This window comes from Astatotilapia calliptera, chromosome 18 (assembly GCF_900246225.1).
Source record: "Astatotilapia calliptera chromosome 18, fAstCal1.2, whole genome shotgun sequence".
Taxonomy (NCBI): Eukaryota; Metazoa; Chordata; class Actinopteri; order Cichliformes; family Cichlidae; genus Astatotilapia; species Astatotilapia calliptera.
In genome coordinates this window covers 31,562,846-31,582,697 of record NC_039319.1, presented here as the reverse complement: position 1 = coordinate 31,582,697, position 19,852 = coordinate 31,562,846, and the positions used below count along the sequence as shown (strand labels likewise).

The 19,852-nt window shown below is 44.1% G+C and overlaps 1 protein-coding gene across 1 annotated transcript in view; it reads right to left on the bottom strand.

Moving 5' to 3' along the window:
- Positions 1-19,852, bottom strand: part of cntnap2b (contactin associated protein 2b) — a 48,592-nt gene that overhangs the window by 11,598 nt on the left and 17,142 nt on the right. The window contains exons 5-21 of the mRNA XM_026150331.1: positions 19,614-19,817; positions 19,334-19,518; positions 17,389-17,532; positions 14,283-14,541; positions 14,005-14,154; positions 12,865-13,027; positions 11,907-12,013; positions 11,175-11,294; positions 10,915-11,027; positions 10,382-10,466; positions 10,042-10,198; positions 8,037-8,164; positions 7,721-7,891; positions 6,230-6,448; positions 2,043-2,279; positions 1,707-1,940; positions 1,250-1,383 (exon numbers count right to left, since the gene is read on the bottom strand). Of these exons, the coding sequence (XP_026006116.1) occupies positions 1,250-1,383; positions 1,707-1,940; positions 2,043-2,279; positions 6,230-6,448; positions 7,721-7,891; positions 8,037-8,164; positions 10,042-10,198; positions 10,382-10,466; positions 10,915-11,027; positions 11,175-11,294; positions 11,907-12,013; positions 12,865-13,027; positions 14,005-14,154; positions 14,283-14,541; positions 17,389-17,532; positions 19,334-19,518; positions 19,614-19,817 (2,810 nt within the window). The remainder of the gene's footprint in view (positions 1-1,249; positions 1,384-1,706; positions 1,941-2,042; positions 2,280-6,229; positions 6,449-7,720; positions 7,892-8,036; positions 8,165-10,041; positions 10,199-10,381; positions 10,467-10,914; positions 11,028-11,174; positions 11,295-11,906; positions 12,014-12,864; positions 13,028-14,004; positions 14,155-14,282; positions 14,542-17,388; positions 17,533-19,333; positions 19,519-19,613; positions 19,818-19,852) is intronic.

Genomic DNA, 19,852 nt, shown 5'->3' with positions numbered 1-19,852 from the left:
GTTAACAGCAGCTCAGATTAGAGCCCAGATAGATGCCACACAGAGCTCCAGTAGCAGACACATCTCTACATGTTCAGAGCAGACTGTGGGAATCAGGCCTTTATGGTCAAATAGCTGCTGAGAAACCACGACTAAGGAAAAGCAACAAGCAGAGATTTGTTTGGGCCAAGAAACACAAGATGAGTCCAAATTGGAGAACTTTGATTCCACCTGCCGTGTCTTTGTGAACGATGGTCTCTACATGCATGGTTCCCACCATGAAGCATGGAGTTGATGGTTTGCTGGTGTGGGGGGCTTTACTGGTGACACTGTTGGGGATTTATTTAAAACTGAAGGCACACTGACCCAGCATGGCTACCACAGCATCCTGCAGCAACATGCCATCCCATCATGTATTGTTCAACAGGACAATGACCCCAAACACACCTGCAGGCTGTGTGAGGGCTGTTTGACCAAGAAGGAGAGTGATGGAGTGCTGCACCAGATGGTCTGGCCTCCACAGTCACCTGACATAAACCCAGTGGAGATGGTTTGGGATGAGATGGAGCGCAGAGTGAAGGCAAAGGACCAACAAGTGCTCAGCACCTCTGAACTCCTTCAAGACTGTTGGAAACTATTTGAGGTGACATGAAGCTCATGGAGAGAACGCCAAGAGTGAGCAAAGCAGGAATCAAAGCAAAGGGCGGCTGTTAGGAAGGATCTAACATATAAAACATGTTTTGAGTTGTTTCACACTTTTGTTTACTACATAATTTCATGTGTTCATTCATAGTTTTGATGCCTTCACTGAGAATCTAAAATGTAAAAAGTCATGAAAATAAAGAAAAACCGTTAAATGAGAAGCTGTGTCCAAACGTTTGATAGTGGTTAGTGTATATTTTCTAATACTAAGTTTTGAAGCAGCGTGTATCGCCAGCTAAAGAAAAATTCCTAGCTTCTGTTATTTCTATTTACACATGGAAAAAAATTTGTGAAAGCGACAAAGAACTTACACATACATATCTCAGTAACACAGGGGTAACAGCATGTAAATAATTATTCTATATAATAAGTCTTTGTTATAAATTGTGTCTTTGATGACATTCCAGCAAAAAGTGCTGCATTAAATCACTCCTAATACAAACTTAATACTCACTATTAAATATTTGCTACAGCTTCAAACTAAAAGAATTTTCAGCTGAAGACTTTTATTATTAACTTGACTGCATTTTGCAATTCATCGCGTATTGTAGTGGCAGGATTCACTAACCTGTAGCCGTATCTCCCTTAAGTTCCTAGTTATGTTGACAGAATGTGGCTGACCGTTGGCCATGTTACGATGGTCAACATCTATGGTATACGGTTCTGTGAGTCTTCCAAGGCTGTAGCGGATCTGGAGAGTGCCTGAAAACACAAAGAAATACGTACATTTCTTACAGTTCATAAATGGTAAAGGGACTGGTTCTTACATAGTGCTTTTCTACTCTGAGCATTCAAAGTGTTTTCTACAACTTGCCTCATTCATCCATTCACACAAGCACTTTTTTTCAATTGTTCTTCTACAAAGGTGCTTGCTATCTAACATTTACACCGACACTCCGATGCATCAGAGTGCCACTTGGGCTGAGTATCTCTCCCAAGTATATTTGGCATGGAGACCACCCTAGATAAAGTTTACAAAGATGAGAACACATTAAATGTATCAGATACGACACTAATAAGCCTACCATTGTGTCTGAGAACCACAGCCAAGTAGTCCTGAGTTCTGGAACTGATGTAGACAAGAATGCTGGGAGCACTGTAGGTGCTGAAGCTGAACACAAGCTCCTCCTTAGTCAGGTTGGCCTCACTTGAAACACCAACACCTGACAGACTCTTCACGTCCCTCAATGCAAAAGGTCCCCCCTCTGGCAGCAAGTCGTAACGCACCAATGTCCCCGTCTCAAAGTAGCCGCCTACATCTAAGGTATAATTAAAGAATAAAGAACATTAAAACATAGCGGAAATTCTTATTGATTATTAAATCTGAACCCATCTAATCTCAAACAGGGTGTTGGTCATACCATCAGTGCAGAAGGGTCCATCGTAAGCAGTAAGGGAACAGTCACAGGAGTAACCATTGTAATGCTCTACACACTTTCCTCCATTTCTGCAGTGCATCCTGTAGCTGTTGCAGTGGCCCTGGCAGCCTGGATTCACACCTGGAGTCCCTTTTGCCCATTCCTCCAGGTCAAAGGTCACACCATTAATCTTCAGAGCTCGCATGCAGCCCAGAAAACCCCTTTGACCACTTGAAGCACCTGGTATAGATGTAAGGCAGAATAATCCAAAACAGCATTAAGAACACCTTCAAATAACGAGTAATTCAATGTGATATGCAGATTAGCACATTACTGTTGAATGAGTTTCTTGTTTTTCGTGTGCTCCAGTCTGCAGTGGCTTCCAGCTAACGGTACAGAAATCAGAAAATAATGACATCTCATGCCCCACTTAGACTGGAGGTGCCAGGGATCGAACCTAGACAACCTACTCTACCTCCTGAGCTACAGCCACCCCAATTGAAGTCAGCAGCGAAGTCAGCACACTATACACAGTGCAGGTAGAGCACCACTTTTCCTTTCTGAGTCGCCTGACAGTTTGCCAGAATCTCTTCAAGGCAGTTTGGAAGTTTTTTTCCATTGTCTTTCCTCCCACACCCGAGTTTTTGCTTCAGCCACTGCCGTCACCACATTCCACTTGGCCTGTTAGTACCTATTGGCTGCCTCCAAAGTCCCACAGGCTAACCAAGCCCGATAGGACTCCATCTAAAGCCTGGTGGTTCCCTTCACCCCTAGTGTCCACCTCTGGTGTTCAGGGTATACCATCACAACAGGTACCAACAACCTTGTAGCTGCAGCTCAGTGCAGCAGTTTCAGCAATGCAGGTCCATTTAGACTCAGTGTCTCGTGTCTCAGAATGCTGTAGATCAGGGGTGTCCAACTCCAGGCCTCGAGGGCCGGTGTCCTGCTGGAGGGCCTGGGTCAGCACACCTGAATCAAATGATTACTTCATTACCAGGCCTCTGGAGAACTTCAAGACATGTTGCGGAGATAATTTAGCCATTTAAATCAGCTGTGTTGGTTCAAGGACATATCTAAAACCTGCAGGACACCGGCCCTCGAGACCTGGAGCTGGACACCTGTGTTGTAGATGCTCTGCTGGAGGTGGAAGCTGAAGATCTTGTGGCGTCTGCCAGGCATTCCCAGCGCACCCTCGCTATACATTTAGGTCTAGCATCCTCTCCCATCACCTGATCCAACTCACCACCCTAATATTAGCATTAGAGTAGGGTAATTAGTATAAGTACATAAGCATAATTCTGGTGATTTGATTATTATTTTGTCCATCCATCCATCCATCCATCTTCATCCGCTTTATCCGAGGCTGGGTCGCGGGGGCAGCAGCCTAAACAGAGAGGCCCAGACCTCCCTCGCCCCAGCCACCTCCTGCAGCTTATCCGGGGGAACACCAAGGTGTTGGGACATGCCCAGAACACCTCACCCAGGAGGCGCCCAGGAGGCATCTTTGTCAGATGCCCGAACCACCTCAGCTGGCTGATTTCAATGTGGAGCAGCAGCTGCTCTACTCTGAGCCCCTCCCGGATGGCCTAACTTCTCACCCTATCTCTAAGGGAGAGGCCAGCCACCCTTCGGAGGAAGCTCATTTCTGCCGCTTGTATCCGCGATCTCGTTCTTTCGGTCACTACCCACAGCTCGTGGCCATAAGTGAGGGTAGGGACATAGATCGACCGGTAAATTGAGAGCTTCGCTTTTACACTCAGCTCCCTCTTCACCACGACGGACCGGTGCAGCGTCCGCATTACTGCAGCCGCAGCCCCAATCCGTCTGTCGATCTCCGGCTCCCTTCTCCCATCACTCGCGAACAAGACCCCGAGATACTTGAACTCCTCCGCTTGGGGCAGGAACTCATCCCCGACCCGGAGTGGGCACGCCACCCTTTTCCGGCTGAGAACCATGGCCTCAGATTTGGAGGTGCTGATCCTCATTCCCGCTGCTTCACACTCGGCTGCGAACCGTTCCAGTGCGAGCTGGAGGCCCTCACCCGATGAAGCCAACAGAACCACATCATCTGCAAAAAGCAGAGATGAGATTCTGAGGCCACCAAAGTGAAATCCCTCCGCCATTTGGCTGCGCCTAGAAATTCTGTCCATAAAAATTATGAACAGAACCGGTGACAAAGGGCAGCCCTGGCAGAGCCCATCACCCACCGGGAACGAGTCCGACTTATTGCCGGCAATGCGAACCAAGCTCTTGCAACGGTTGTATAGGGATCGACTGGCCCGTAGCAATGGGCCAGACACCCCATACTCCCGCAACACCTCCCACAGGACACCCCGAGGGACACGGTCGAATGCCTTCTCCAAGTCCACAAAACACATGTAGACTGGTTGGACAAACTCCCATGCACCCTCAAGTATCCTTGAGAGGATAAAGAGCTGGTCCAGTGTTCCGCGACCAGGACGAAAACCGCATTGTTCCTCCTGTATCCGAGGTTCGACTAGCGGACGAACTCTCCTTTCCAGCACCCTGGCATAGACTTTCCCAAGGAAGGCAGAGGAGTGTGATTCTTCAGCCTGGTGGCTCCCTTCACCTCTGGTGTCCACCATTTGGTTCGGGGATTACCACCACGGCAGGCACCAACCACCTTGCAGCCGCAGCTCAATGCAGCAGCTTCGGCGATGGAGACGCTGAACACGGTCCATTTGGACTCAATGTCCCCCAGTCTCCCTCGGAATGCTGTTGAAGCTCTGCCGGAGGTGTGCGTTGAAGATCTCGCGGACTGGGGCCTCTGCTAGACGTTCCCAGCACACCCTCACTACGCGTTTAGGTGCACCGGGTCTGTCCAGCGTCCTCCCCCGCCACCTGATCCAACTCACCACCAGGTGGTGATCAATTGACAGCTCAGCCCCTCTCTTTACCCGAGTGTCCAGAACATATGGTCGCAGGTCTGGTGATACAATTACAAAATCGATCATCGACCTGCGGCCTAGCGCGTCCTGGTGCCACGTGCACTTATGGACACTCTTATGTTCGAACAAGGTGTTCGTTATGGCCAAACTGTGATTTGCACAGAAGTCCAATAACAAAACACCGCTCGGGTTCAGATCAGGGAGGCAGTTCCTCCCAATCACGCCCCTCCAGGTCTCGCTGCCGTTACCCACGTGAGCATTGAAGTCTCCCAGCAGGACAACAGAGCACCTTCCAGCACCCCCCCCCCAGGGACTCTAAGAAGGCTGGGTACTCTGAACTGCCACTCGGCGCATAGATGACAGTCAGAGCCTGTTCCCCGACCCTAAGGCACAGGGAACAAACCCTCTCATCCACCGGGAAAAACCCCAACATACCGGCAGCAAGCCGAGGGGATATTAGAATACCCACCCCAGCCCACCGCCTCTCACCAGGGGCAACTCCAGACTGAGACAGAGTCCAACCCCTCTCCAGGAGGCTGGTTTCAGAGCCCAAGCCATGCGTAGAGGTGAGCCCGACTATATCTAGCCGGTACCTCTCAACCTCACGCACTAACTCAGGCTCGTTCCCCACCAGAGCGGTGATAATAATAATAATAATGGATTGGATTTATATAGCGCTTTTCAAAGCACCCAAAGCGCTTTACAATGCCACTATTCATTCACTCTCACATTCACTCACTGGTGGAGGCAAGCTACGGTTGTAGCCACAGCTGCCCTGGGGCAGACTGACAGAAGCGAGGCTGCCATATCGCGCCATCGGCCCCTCTGGCCAACACCAGTAGGCGGTAGGGTAAAGTGTCTTGCCCAAGGACACAACGACCAGGACAGAGAGCCCGGGGATCGAACCGGCGACCTTCCGGTTACAGATACGCTTCCCAACCCCCTGAGCCACGGTGCTATCGGGCATGGTCGCCCCATGCCCGATAGCACCTTCTCACCCTTTGGGAAATTTGTCGTCAAAGTCAGGACCATTAACATTTTTTTTATATTTGGATGATCTGCAGCCATTAATAAATTCAGACAAAAACTTAAAAGATTTTTTATAGTTCAGACTCTGATGATCACAACATAACATTTTAAAACATAAAAAAAAAAGACCAAATATACTGAATGAAGCACACATGCTTGTTCATTGCGGTTTGAAGACATATATGAAGAAGAGTAACATACTCCTCATGAGTCCAAATGGGACCATAAACATATGTGGCACACAAGTCTTACCAACATAGAGATCACTGTAGAGCTCTGGTTTTGCATGGCCCTGTAAGGTGGTGGGCCTGACCATTCTGTGCTGTCCATTAAGTTGCAGCACTGCCTCCTTGATGTTTTTTTCAGCCTCCACACGATGCCACTGGTCATTATTTAACGGCACTTGTGAGCGGACACTGAGCTCCATCTTCTCAGTGCCAATGCCAAAAGAGAATAAAACCACTGAGTCGGCTGTGGAGTCAAACATGTCAAACATTGGAAATAGTTAAAATTTTCATCTCCTAGAGACAGATAGTAATAAACACTGATGATTAAGTTATCTCCGTTTACAGGCTACATACCACAGGCTTTTAAATCCTTATTCAAAAAGCTCTTACTTGATCCAAATGTTTTAGCTAAATATAGACCCACTTTCCTTTCATTTCAAAATGTTTTGAAAGAGACGTCACCAAACACTGACCATTTGCATTTGCAAAGGAACGGTTTATTTAATGGTTTACTTAAAGTGCATCGTAGCACAGGAGCAGCACTAGTGAAGGTTATGAATTATCTACTTATGGGTTCTAATAGCAGACTCCTCTCCATGGTTGTCCTGACAGACCTCAGTGCACAATGTTTTACTACAGAGATTAGAACTCACCACTGTGCTGGTTTGAATCATATCTATCTGATAGACTCCAATTTATCCATATAAACGGGAGTCTTCTTCACACACTTCTCCCTTAAGGCCAAAACAGAGAGAATGAGGAGGAGCTTCTTCCCCCAGGCTATTCGGGCCCTGAACCAGGTGTAGGACTGGACTCTCACACACGTCACCACACGCACCACCACACATTTCCTATAATCCTATAATTCCTATAATTTATAATCCTTATCTTTATAATCTCTTCTGCTATTTGCACATTCTTTACTGTAAATTCCTAAGTTAATTTGTAAATTTTTGTAGTAAATTGTAAATATTGTAAAACTTTTCTTCTGTCATTTAATGGTCGGGCATTGTACAGCTACAAGCATTTCACCCCCATGTCATACTGTGTATGGTTGTGTGTGTGTGACAAATAAAATTTGAATTTGAATTTGAATTTAAAAGTTATGAATGGAGTTCCACAGGGCTCCATGCTGGGACCAATATTTTTTACATTATACATGTTTCACTTAAGGAATATTATTATAAAACAACAGATATTTTAAAACGACGTTTTCAGTGGGAGAAACGTGTCGTCACTCATCAGCTGACTTCTTCAGTCTCAGCTGATCAATGAACTGACCTCACAGCCCATTGTTCATTCAGTCAGCTGGTTTCAGTCATTATGCAAATGCAGTGTTTATCAGCTGAGACTGAAGAAGTCAGCTGATGAGTCACGACACATTTCTCCCACTGAAAACGTCCAGATGAACAGAATCAACCTTTGGGGATTATATCTTTAAAAAGGACCTAATATCTCAACTGCACATGTGCAAAGGTCTCAACAGTATTACAGTAGTACACACACACTGACCCACCTCTGAGCTCAATGTGAAGGAAGCTGGTGCTTCCCAGGATTTCTAGAAAGACTCCATGAGTAGAGGACGTCTTAAAGTAGAAAGAGATGTCAGTGCTGGTTTCATCTCTCAAAGAAGGATAGTGGAGGTAAGAGGCGGGGCTTGTAAAGGAGGCCGCATTCCGGAAGTTTGCTATAGAAAATAACCACAAGATATAAAATATATTTGTCTATGAAACAACATGAAATACGTGTGTGTGTGTGTGTGTGTGTGTGTGTGTGTGTGTGTGTGTGTGTGTGTGTGTGTGTGTGTGTGTGTGTGAGAGAGAGAGACTCACAGTCCCCTCGGCATCTGAGTGGCCCTATGGTTAGTTTGGCCTCAGATCCAGCTCTGCTTGTATCACCAACCACAACCTGACTGACTGGCAAGTGGTCTTTGTAGACCAACAGGCCTGAGTCCTCCTTCCTACATACACGGACACACACAGAAAGAAGACATGACAGTCAGCTCAGGATTATGTCAGCTAAAAATATTTCCTTTACTTTAGATTTGATTTTTTAAATCAATTTTGTCTAATTTGTGTTATTACATCATTCACATATACATTTAAGAAAGTACTGAAGGGCTGATCAGGGTTTGGCACAAGCTTTCATTCAAACACTGAGTGAGGATTATGAGGATTATAATCTATAGCAGGGGTCAGCAACCCTGTGGCACGCGAAGGGTTAACTGATGGCACGACCATAGCTGGGCTGGCCATGTGATTTTTCGTTTTTATGGGCCGATGGTTTTCTGTTGTTTTTTTGCTTGTTGTTTTGGGGGTTTTGTAACGTTATAAACAAGGAAAGGTGGTGAATTGGCCAGATGCTGGAAGATGTGTAAAAATAACTCAGTTATTTAGAGCTTCCACAGAGGCAGCAGGTGGATGAGGGAAGGGGAGGCAGGAGGAGGAGAGACCCGAGGTGGCCACCGGTCCGAGTGTCAGGTGAACTGAACTTCAGCTAAGAAGTTATGACCTGCAGTCTATCTGGGTCAGATATAAACCAAGTTTAGGTGGAGTTTGTTTTCGTTGTGCTGACTTTTTACTGTCAGTTACAATAACTCGTACTGCGTACTAGCTAGGATGACGGAGTTTCTATACAGCTGGGTGGTGCGATAATGTTACTGATAGTGAACTTTATTTTATTCATAAGGTTAGTTAGTAGAGTTGCCAAATGTTCCGTAAAAAACTGAATCGTCCCGCATTCAGAGAAAATATTACGCGTTTCGTATTGAGCTGAAAAAGAACAGTTTGTCCCGAACTTCAGCTACAATGAAAAAGACACAAAGCTGGAGTTACTCTGTGTTTACGCTGCACAGCTGCCTCTTCTTCTCTCATTCTCCCCCCTCTCTCATGTTTCTACTTCAATCATGAAACTGATCAATGATCAGCTGATCAGCTTTTCTCTCTTGTTTGTTTATCGTCCACTTTGCGCCAGAAAGAAGAAACCAGCAGATGTCGCGCTAAACAACAGCAGCACGTTTAAGCTTGATCAGCTGTTGTTAGAATGTATTTAATATTACTTTCTAGTATCAGCTGATGTTTGCTGGAGCCACAGCTGTAAAGCTGCTGGTCATGATGTTGGTTTGGATATGTGGTGAGAGGGAAACATGAAGATGAAACCAGGAGATGTCCTTACTGAACCATCAGAGCTGTGATGGAGAAACAGGTTTACCTTTTAGGTGACATGGATGAGTTGAAGTTATGAACTGTTTCTGAGAGACAAATAACACCAGGATCCTTTTCTAAGGGGCGGGTCTAGCAAAGTTTTGCCAGGGGGGCAGGTAGGGCATTAACAGGGAGAGGGGGGCACAAAGATATACTTTCTTATTCTTGTTTAAATAATTATCTGAATTTTACAACCAAAGTTTTTGTCTGATGTAAAATGTATAGAAATCATACATATACCAACAAGACTGTGCATCACTGTCACAACAGCGTCTGTTAACATTGTTGTGAGGATAAACAGCATTTGCATTTTCTGTTGTTCAGTTCATTTGCTGTTATGGATAAAAAGTCTTTTTTTTGTTTCCAAACAGCTGATAACTATTCGCTGACAGCTGCCAACATCTGTGAACAAATATAATTCTGTAAAGTTTTTCTATATAGTGTGTAACTGTTAATATAGAGCGTTATTAAATGTATTGCTAATGCAGTCATATGGCACACTGACTTCTGAGGAAACTTTAGATGCACTCATCATCAGAAAGGTTGCCGACCCCTGACCTACAGGATGAAACTATAAACTCTAGTTTGTAACACGATACAGCTCAGCTGAGCGGCTGAGTGAGGGTACACTCACCAGGCACGCAGGTCTGCATCACAGTTGCAGTAGTGTTTGGAATCAGTACAGTTGTGTTCAATACCACAGGCACACTTCTGGATCCCTGGTCCTGAACCCCCCCAATAAGAATGCTTTTCATTGGCTCTTCCGAACCACCAAGTGAAAGGGACGCCATCTGGAGGTCGAACCAAACAGCTACAGTGTACTGCTACTTAAACACTTCTGAACACACGCACCATTCAAAAATATCACTTTAATGTTTACAGTATGTGTTATGATAATAATGATGGGCAGTCTGATGAACAGAGTAAACACATTCTTTATAGTGAGTGAAAAGGTCGATAATAGGCATCATCACCTGGACCGCTGAGCAGGCGGGACATTCGGCAAGCGTAGGCGACGTACTGCTCACAGTACTCTGCACTGCTGGTTACTGACAACATCTGGACACACGAGACAGACACGAGTATGCTGATTTGTCATTTGTCTGCTAAGAACATTTCTTAGTCTGTGATATTTACGGTCTGTGACGTGTGTTGGAATGAAAACCAACCGAACAGCTGGGTTCTTCTTTATTGTTTAGAGCACTGTGGACTGATTAAGGCCATCTAGTCCTGAACAGGTTCAACTGTTTAACATGACTATAAAAACCTGTGACTCAAGCAGCCAGCCCCGTACGACCAACACGATTCTGCTTATGAACCCATCGAATCGTTGGACTTCTCCCCAAAATATCTGTAACGCTGAACAGTTGATTAACAATGCTTAGAAGATGAACTTTGTTTCTACTTCAGTTTTGTGTCTGCATGTTTATTGTTAGCAAACTGTTTTGTTAAAAAAGAAAAAGTGCAGTGCATGTAGGAAACGGAGTGTGTAACATTAAGTGTGTACCTGTTCCTCAGTCATATTGTAAGAAATCTGCAGCACTGCGTTGCCCTTGTCTGCACTGGATACTGACGTCTGAGGAGACAGGTCGTTCCTCAGCGTGGTCCAAACCACATCCTCTAAGAAAAACAACCGACATGTAAATATTCTCTGCTCCTTCTACATCACAGATTTACCTAAATACAATCAGTCACATGATAAACCTGAAGTAATTTGTGCTGGAATATATTCTTCATGCTGGTTTAAATAAAGATTGAATATCTTACCTGTCATGTCACAGTGGACTCTGAAGGGGGTTATAGAGCCGCTGCCATCTGGGTCTATCCAGTAGCTCCCCGAACTCTTGCCTTGGTGCTTATACTCCTCACATGATTGCTGATACAGTGCTATCAGGGGAAGCAAGGTATAGTCTGTCTGTGTGCATCCATTTTCACCATAGAGTCAGACGCAAAAGCCAAAAAGTTGGCACCAATATGACACAAGTCAGCAGCCCGTCCCAGAGCTGGAAACGTCTAGAAAAGTAACCCTGGGCACTCAGTTCAGTCACAGGAATTTACTCTACTGGCAGCCTCAACGACTGCTGCTGGTACCTTTCAGTATTGTGACTTGTGTCTGCAGCCATGTAAGGTTGCATGGAAAATATTGGTAGTAATAATAATGGTACAGTATTTGAATAAAGGGAGGAACAGTGTATTTGATGGATAAATGCAGAATGAAAGCCTTAGAACTAGATGCTAACAGGATCTGGGCGGTTGCCCTGACTGTACCACTGAGTGGGCAGAGATTAAAAAACAAAAACACTGATGTTCACAGCTACCTTCAGCCTAAAAGAATGAACTTGATAAAGAATCCGAGCATCTTTAAAAAATCTAACATTTTTCAGGGAACCTGAGCAAATAGATCATGAAATAACCAACTAACTAAAAACCAGTCTTATGATTAACATAACATTAGGATTACCATTAATTAAACAAATGCCAGAGTATAACTGCACTTACAGGTATGACAAGTAGCTCCAGTGTAGCCAGTGCCACTGCAGTTGCAGGTGAATGCGTCCCACGTCTGAGAGCAGCGGCCGCTGTGCTCACAGTAGTTTGGAACACACCTGACATGTGTCGAGATGAAATATTAATTTACATCCATAATCCTTATTATTACTGTTGCATCATTTATGATTTATCATTATTGTCATTTCATTGACACATTTATTGAAACTGGTGAGGTTACAGTAAAGTCTGTATTTCAGGTGTAAGCACATAATCTTTCATTGCAGGGGCAACTGTAATCATGTTACACACATATTGCATAATTAAAGGGTTGAAGCTACGGGCAGCGCGATGTCTGGCCGATCAGTGGAGCAAAGTTCAAGCTGGAAGGATTGCTTATATATATACAATTTAACATATATTTTCTATGATTGTTTAAGAAAGGAAATAAAGGCCGTGTGCCCTGTGCTGTGGATGTTTGCCTGGTAACAGATGACTTAGAGGGGGGTCATGCACTTAGATTAACGACACAGACACATAGCCTGTCTGGGTAAACTGATTGCAAATGTTGTGTAAGTCTAGAAAAGTGTAATAACAGGAAGCATCTGGAGGAACAGAGGAAGTAGCGGTTCCTTTTTAGAATATGTCCTCGCTGGAGTTACTGGTCATCATAAGTATAAATATCACACCCACCTATTGTCAGGGGGAGATGGAGCCTGATGTTTCGCAGAGCCCATTTTCACCACATATATGTGTTTTAATAAAATCATTTGTGTTGACCCACTATGGACTTTCAGTCGTATGTCTCTTCCTCAAAATTCGAACCGCGACACATGAAACAGCAGGAAACTCAGTGAGAACACGACTTCAACCCCTCTCCACCCTCCAGCCTGATGGAGGTCCCAACAACAATCCACTGTGCTTTTAATTCTTTATTACAATCTTAGCTTTGGACTTCTGGGATAAATACCTGTCTATAATGGCACACATATCTAGGCTGACATTTTCAAAAGTTCCAATGAGGCCCTGCTCCACCGCCTTGAGGTCCACCAGGTGATCATCTATGTGGATCATCTGCATGCAGCCCTGGAAGGAGCGCTGATGTGATCTGGTGTTAGTTTGCAGAAAATAACCTAGACAAAGACGGAGAGCAGCAAAGGCATTATTATCACCAGCAGAAGTATACTGGAATGAAGCTGGTGAGGACGGCACGGTTTAATCTCATTTAAGCAGGATTCAAAACATGCAATTATTTCAGGCACCAAAAATCGGGTCTTGAAGGTCGATGCGAGCTTCTGTGAAAATAAAGTCATTGTGCTTCAGGACAAAACAAACATCTACTTTCATTTTGTTTGATAATCAAGAAACTTGGACTAATTTTACCCACGCGGATGTAGCACGCAGTCATAGCCTGTTATTGCACGTTTTAAATTCACACTTGCATCAGTGCTGCTTTCTCACACTGTGTTTTTAGGAGAGAAGAGAAAACTTGGACACACTTGATAAAACATCAAATTACTCTGGATCATGTTTACTCCCATTTTTCAGTAATCACCTTGTTGAGTCTGTGTTTCCACAGGCGCCGCTAGTTTAGAGACGTATTCCTCATGAAGAACACAAGACAAGACAGAACATCTTCAGCCGCTAACGAGGGAAGCTTTGGTCAGAACCAGGCGGTGGAGCTTAGTGCTCATCAGCTGTCTGTAGCCCAAATCCTTCAAAGAGCAGCTTCCTCACAGCTGTTTATTCCCACGACAGTTACAGTTTACACAACACAAGCACCTCCCCATGTAAAAGCCCCCAATGGTTCTAAGACAAGGCACTGTGTGTGTGTGTGTGTGTGTGTGTGTGTGTGTGTGTGTGTGTGTGTGTGTGTGTGTGTGTGTGTGTGTGTGTGACCTCCTCCTGACCAAAAGGGTCATAGAAGCAGGAAGCAACAACACAAGAAGCAGATCTGTCAGAGAGGATGTGTCTACAATAAAACCTCCCCCAGCACAGAGAGGCTGCAGAGGTGCTCAGGATCACAGGGATCTCTTTTCTACTGCTTGAACTAAGACTTTACAAATTTAAGAAACACAATGACAACATTCAACAATTAGACTTAACACACCTCCAAAGTAATATGTTCCTCCAGTCTGGATCTGGATGGGGATAGCTGTTCTAACTGTGGAGGCCTCATCTCCATCAACTGTCAGCATTGCATAGTTTTCCAGTGCATTCAGGTGGACACTATGCCACTGTCCATCATTCAGACCTGAACCTATGAGGAAAAACACATGAAGAAAAGTTTAACAGGAAAACACAACAGCGATCGAAGTGAAGACAAAGAGACCAAAAAGGACCTCGAGATAATAATTAAACAACCGAAAACCAACGAGCTGAGCTCACTTGATGAAATGTCTATACGTGTGTTCTTCTTCTGTGTCACATTCATATAGACGGTGATTTTTGCCTCCGTCAGGCCCAGCTCCACCCAGCCATCCGCCAGGGCGGTGAACATCAGAAGGCCGTTGGGATTCCACGTCCTGAAAGACAGACTGACTGACAGGGTGTCGCTGTCAGTCTGACCCGGCAGCCGCAGGAAGGATGTGGAGTTGAAGAAAACTGGGGAGGTGTTGGATTCGGAGCAGGAAAATGTCAGGTTACGCTACAGTGGAAGAAAGAAACCGATAAAGAGATTTATGGAGACAGTACCTAACAGACTTTTATTTTGAAACTTCATTTTATTTGGTGATTCTAAATTGAAAACGGTTGTCAGGCAGTTTAGGTGCTCAGAGTGTGTGGAATAAAGACTTGATGCTATAATTTCCCCTTCTGCGAGTCCTCTAGGGCCAGCGTAGGTCTGAGTAACATGAACGTCATCAAATGTTGGGCGCGTGGATCCACGTGCATGTCTGTTTTTTACATTTCGGACATTTTCACAGTGAATACGTTACTAAAAGCCAGTCTAGTCACAGACTAGGAAGTCCACTCAGTTTGAACATCTGAGCTAAAAACACAGTGGTTACTATGGAGTGGAAAAAAGAACCGGCAATCAAAATTAGCTCTAACGAGTTAGACAAGTTTCAGACAAGAAATGTGCCACCTGAGGAAGGAGAGATTCAAAATCCATTCTTAGAGGACAACCACAGTCTTAGTGTGGGAGGCTACAGTATTCTGGTTTTAGTTTCAGATAGCAACACCCATGGGTGCTGCCAACGAATCACAGATTCACTGTGGTTAACTGGCAGCCTGTGATTACACTGCACTGTTCAATGCACCATCACTGGGGTGGTTTATTTAGAACTGTAAAGTAAAGAGATTTATTGCAAGACGAAGGTTATGTAGGCTTGTTCATGACATTTGAAAGAGCAGACCATCAGAGACGTTCTTCAGTTTATTGTTGAGCGAGCAGCTTGGTGGGGTGGCTTCTGGGAAAAGCCTGAGAACTCTGTGAAAACAAATCTAAGGAGTGTCCTGGGAGGGCTTCGCTGAACTTTGAGGAGCTCACTAGTATACTGACAGAAGTAGAGGCGATATTGAGGCCTCTGTCCTCTTTGCACAGTTCCAGAGCTGTGAGCACTTGGAGGTAGCTGTAGCTCAGGTGGCAGAGCAGGTCGGCCACTAACCAGAAGGTCGGTGGCTTTTACCAGTAAAAACACCCAGTGTGATGAACGTGGGCGATGTTGTCCTGGTTGGAGAGAATAACTCGCCCAGACAAACGCATTTCCTCGGACACAGCTGTTCCTGCATTGTTCACAGTTTAAAGCTTGCTGCACAGACCTGCTCAGTTACTGCATCCACTCGAGATGAGTAAACGCACTGAAGCAGCTGGACACGGATGAACAGCTGTTAATCAGCTGGGAGGATGTTGTGATTTATTGATCTTTTACGTGTTACTACTTGGACATGCAGGAAACACTAAAACATGCTCTGCTTCTCATTACTGCAGTGAATATGTAGAAAATGTGTTCAAACAGTTAATGGTAATTATTTATTTTATTGTAAAAGCTTGTTACAGGAAGTGTTTTACTTTGAAGAGCACTTGATACTGTTGACCATAATATTGTATAACAGTGACTGTTGTTGTGACGAACAGAGATGGGCAGTACGCGTTACTGTAATCTGATTACTTTTTTCAAGTAACGAGTAAAGTAAGGGATTACTATTGCAAAAACAGTAATTAGATTACCGTTACTTTCCCGTAGGAACGCTGCGTTACTGCGTTACTAAAACCGTGATTTTTTGCGAGAATGTCTCATGACAGTGACGTAAGCAAGAGCGCCATTGGTGACAACAGCTGTGTGCAGATCAACAATGGATCATATATCAAGTGTGGGAGAGAGTATGAGCGTGCAGCGTTTAAAGCGTGGAAGTAACAAAAAAAGTGACAAAAACATTAGTGTCCGCTGTGCGTGGGAAGAAAACTTCTTTTTACAGCGACAAAAACCCTAAACTTCCAACAAGCACCGAGTAGCTACGACGTAATGGGAAACTCACAGAGAAACTGCCGTATCCTTCCACTGACCGCGGCACACCTGCACCAGGGTAAACCTCCGCCTACCCCACTCCTGCTTTACAGGTGAAAATAGAGCAACAGGACCGCTGAGTCTTTGACTTTATTTATTTTCTGCTGTGTTTTACTTGCATCTATTTGAAAGACTGAGTGTAAACACAAAAAATATTTTATTTTATGAGCTGGAATGTGCAGAAAATAGGTTTAAATGTTAAACAAATTTCTTCCAGTCAGAGAATGTTGCATATAATTACATGTTTGCTTGATGCATAAAGTTAAAAGATTAAAACTAATAAAACAAGTTTTAAAAAGAGACTTTTCCATTTGATTACATTTTGTGTGATGGATTATGCAGAAAAAGTAGAATTGGGCTGAAAGATCTATCACTTTATCACCTCTTCAGGTTGTAAATCGTGTTTTTAAAAAGTAACTAAGTAATTAATTACTTTTGAAAATCAGTAACCAGTAAAGTAATGGGATTACTTTCTTGGGGGAGTAATCGGTAATTAGTTACTGATTACTTTTTTCAAGTAATTTGACCAACACTGGTCAGGAGTTTGAGCAACAGTGAAGAAACTACCGGAGCTCCTTTTAATGTTCTGACAGGTCGAAAGTGTTCAGGTTAGAGACTGTTTGGGACAAATCCACAGGAGCAACAAACAATTAAATCCACTCAATTAACTTTGTTATTTAAGAAGATCCCAATAAAGAAGAAAAATATTTTACATTGTCTGGCAGAGGTTAACACAAACAACAGTAATATATGGTTTAAAAAGTACGTTTAGAGCTGTTTGGGTCACGACGAATCGAGGCATGTTACTGAAGCTGAAGAAGAGTTTTCCTCCACAGACGAGTGGCCATGACATATTTAGTTTAGGAAAAGATGCAAACTGCCAAATAACAGAAAAACTGCAAAAGGGTTTTTAAGATCATTGCAGCATTCGAGTCTACATTTACACAAGGCTGGGCACATGAACTCAAAGAGAAGACACTTCTTACAAAGCTGGTGGTGTCAACCTTCTTCCTGCGCACCAGACTAGTGATGTTTTCCCCGTTGTAGGTAATTCCCTCCATGCAGCCAACAAAGTTCTCTTTGCCTCCTGAGGTTGGCTTCACAGACACAGGAAGTCCTCCAAAGCTGATCTGAGGAACACAACACAAAGCAACACTGGGGGATTCTGCATCTCTGCAACCACACAGAGTCAAACGATTCGCTTTTTAAGGTCTGCTAATAACAGCAGACAACAACCACTTCACTCAACTGTGAAGAGTAAATGAACATTTCAGGCGTTACACAGATGAACCGCAGTAATGTTGTAAACTGTAGGAACACCAGCAGGAATAAACGGACTATCAAATATACACAGTGAGATAAGCTCCGTACAGTGTTGTTACAAACTGTTTGCCTCCTTCCTGACTTCAGATTTTTTTGCACGTTAAACAAACAACAAAGACTTGACTGCAGTTGTTGCTGACAAGCGTGGCCCAACCAGTCATTGGGTTTAGGGTCAATCATGCAGGTTTGGATTTCTTTTAGTAAGAAACACCTTCATTTAGAAACTGCATTTTGTGTTCACTTGCACTCTTGCTGCAATCCTGTTACAAAGACACCCGTCTCGACCCTCGCTGCCTCTCTGCACACTCTTCTTCATGCTTTGCGTGCACCGTCTGTCCTTGGATGGTTGACCAGGTATTTAAGCTCACTTACCTCTGTTGCTTCCAGCCTCAACTTTGTACCTGTCTCACTCTCACACTAGAGTATCAGAAGTATCAAAAAAACTCTTGAGTACAAGAACAAAGAAACAAACAAACAAAAACACTGGATAATAATGTAAATATAAACAGTAAACAAAGTAAACACGGGCAAAAATGCTTAATTTTAACAAGTATTCTGATTTAAAAACATGAACACAAATGTTGGCTGACAGTAGCTCTTAGATGTGATCCTGAGGTCACGCTACGATGTCCACCACAAAGTATTCTATTTTTAAATGCGCCCTGAGCTCCCAAACAGCCATTCAGTAATGTTTTTGAAACGATGAAGTGATGTGAATTTATGTAGCCTAAATGATTAAATGGTCAAATTCTTTTGAAAGACAATATCTTAAATATTGAGCTGATCTTTCACAAAATAATTGAGCCCCAGGCATTTGAACTAAGTGACCTAATTATTTGTGAAAGCTTTATCATGACAGTGTTGTGTTGTTGCTGTGCCAAAGCAGGAACTGTGTGTGAAACATGACGAGTGGGTTCATTTCTGCCAGAATCTTTACTTTTCCTGTCAAAGGTAAGTTTCTTCCTCCAGCTTCACCAACAATCTGTTCAAGCAGTGACTGCAGAGTTACTCTTAATGGTGTACTGTGCACAGTGCCCTGAATATAACTGAACGATGGAACCTGTGCTCCGGCTGACAGGGCTGATGGATAACTAGGACATACATTAGCAGCAGATATGCGTACCTGTGCACACGTGTCCTCTAAACACTGAAGCCTCAGTTAAAGTCATTAAAAGGAAGTAGCAGATTTCACTGCATGCCTAATATAACCATAAACATCAGCAGAACCTAAATCATGCTGGAGACGAGGAGCTGAAAGTCAGACTACCTCCATATAATACGGTTTATATGTGAACAAACATTGTGTGTCTTCCTTTCGAGGTGACATCCAAACTAAGAAGATATTTTCCTCTTCAATTAAGACTTTGGAGAGGATTCTTAGAACCTAGCAAGTACTTCATTAAATAAGTAAATCATAGGATCCAAACCCCCTCAACCCTGACAAGGATAAGCAGAAGAGAGCGGATGGCTGGAAGCACGTTTTATTTCTATAGCACATTTAAAACCAAAGTGATTACACATGAATAAACAGGTTCCTGCTAAATGAGAACACACACATTCACAGTTTAAGTCAAATGTATGATTCACTGAGCCGTGTGGAGGGTGTACCTCGTAGTCCAGGTCCAGGTGATCAAATTCTCCATTGGTTCTGAACTGCTGAGTGTGGCGGTCTAAAGTAAAATTGACATTCCTGCGGTAACGCTCGATGACAACAGAGTGCCAGTGGTCATCATCCAGCAAGCTTCCACTGGTCACAGCCGTGTGACCCTGAATAGAACCGTTCTGGTTGCTGCCTGGACAGACACATCACATCAGTCATGAAATCAGTGGTTAATAAAGTTTAACAGAACTCGCTCTGATACAAACACCAGGAAGATTAGAAAGCTACCTAAGTTGATGCTGAGCAGCAGTCTCGCTCTGTGAAGCTCGAGGGAAATGTAGTCCCCTTGCTGCCCCTCTCCGTGAAGCAGCACCCCGTTTCCTGCTGTGGTGCGAAACTTCAGAGAGATGACGTCCTTCACAATTTTTAACTTTTTACTCCTGAAGCGGTAGGAGATGACCCCGTGCCCATCGAAACCAATCACATCGGCCCCTGAAAGATGCAAAAGCAAAAGTATGAACTCATTG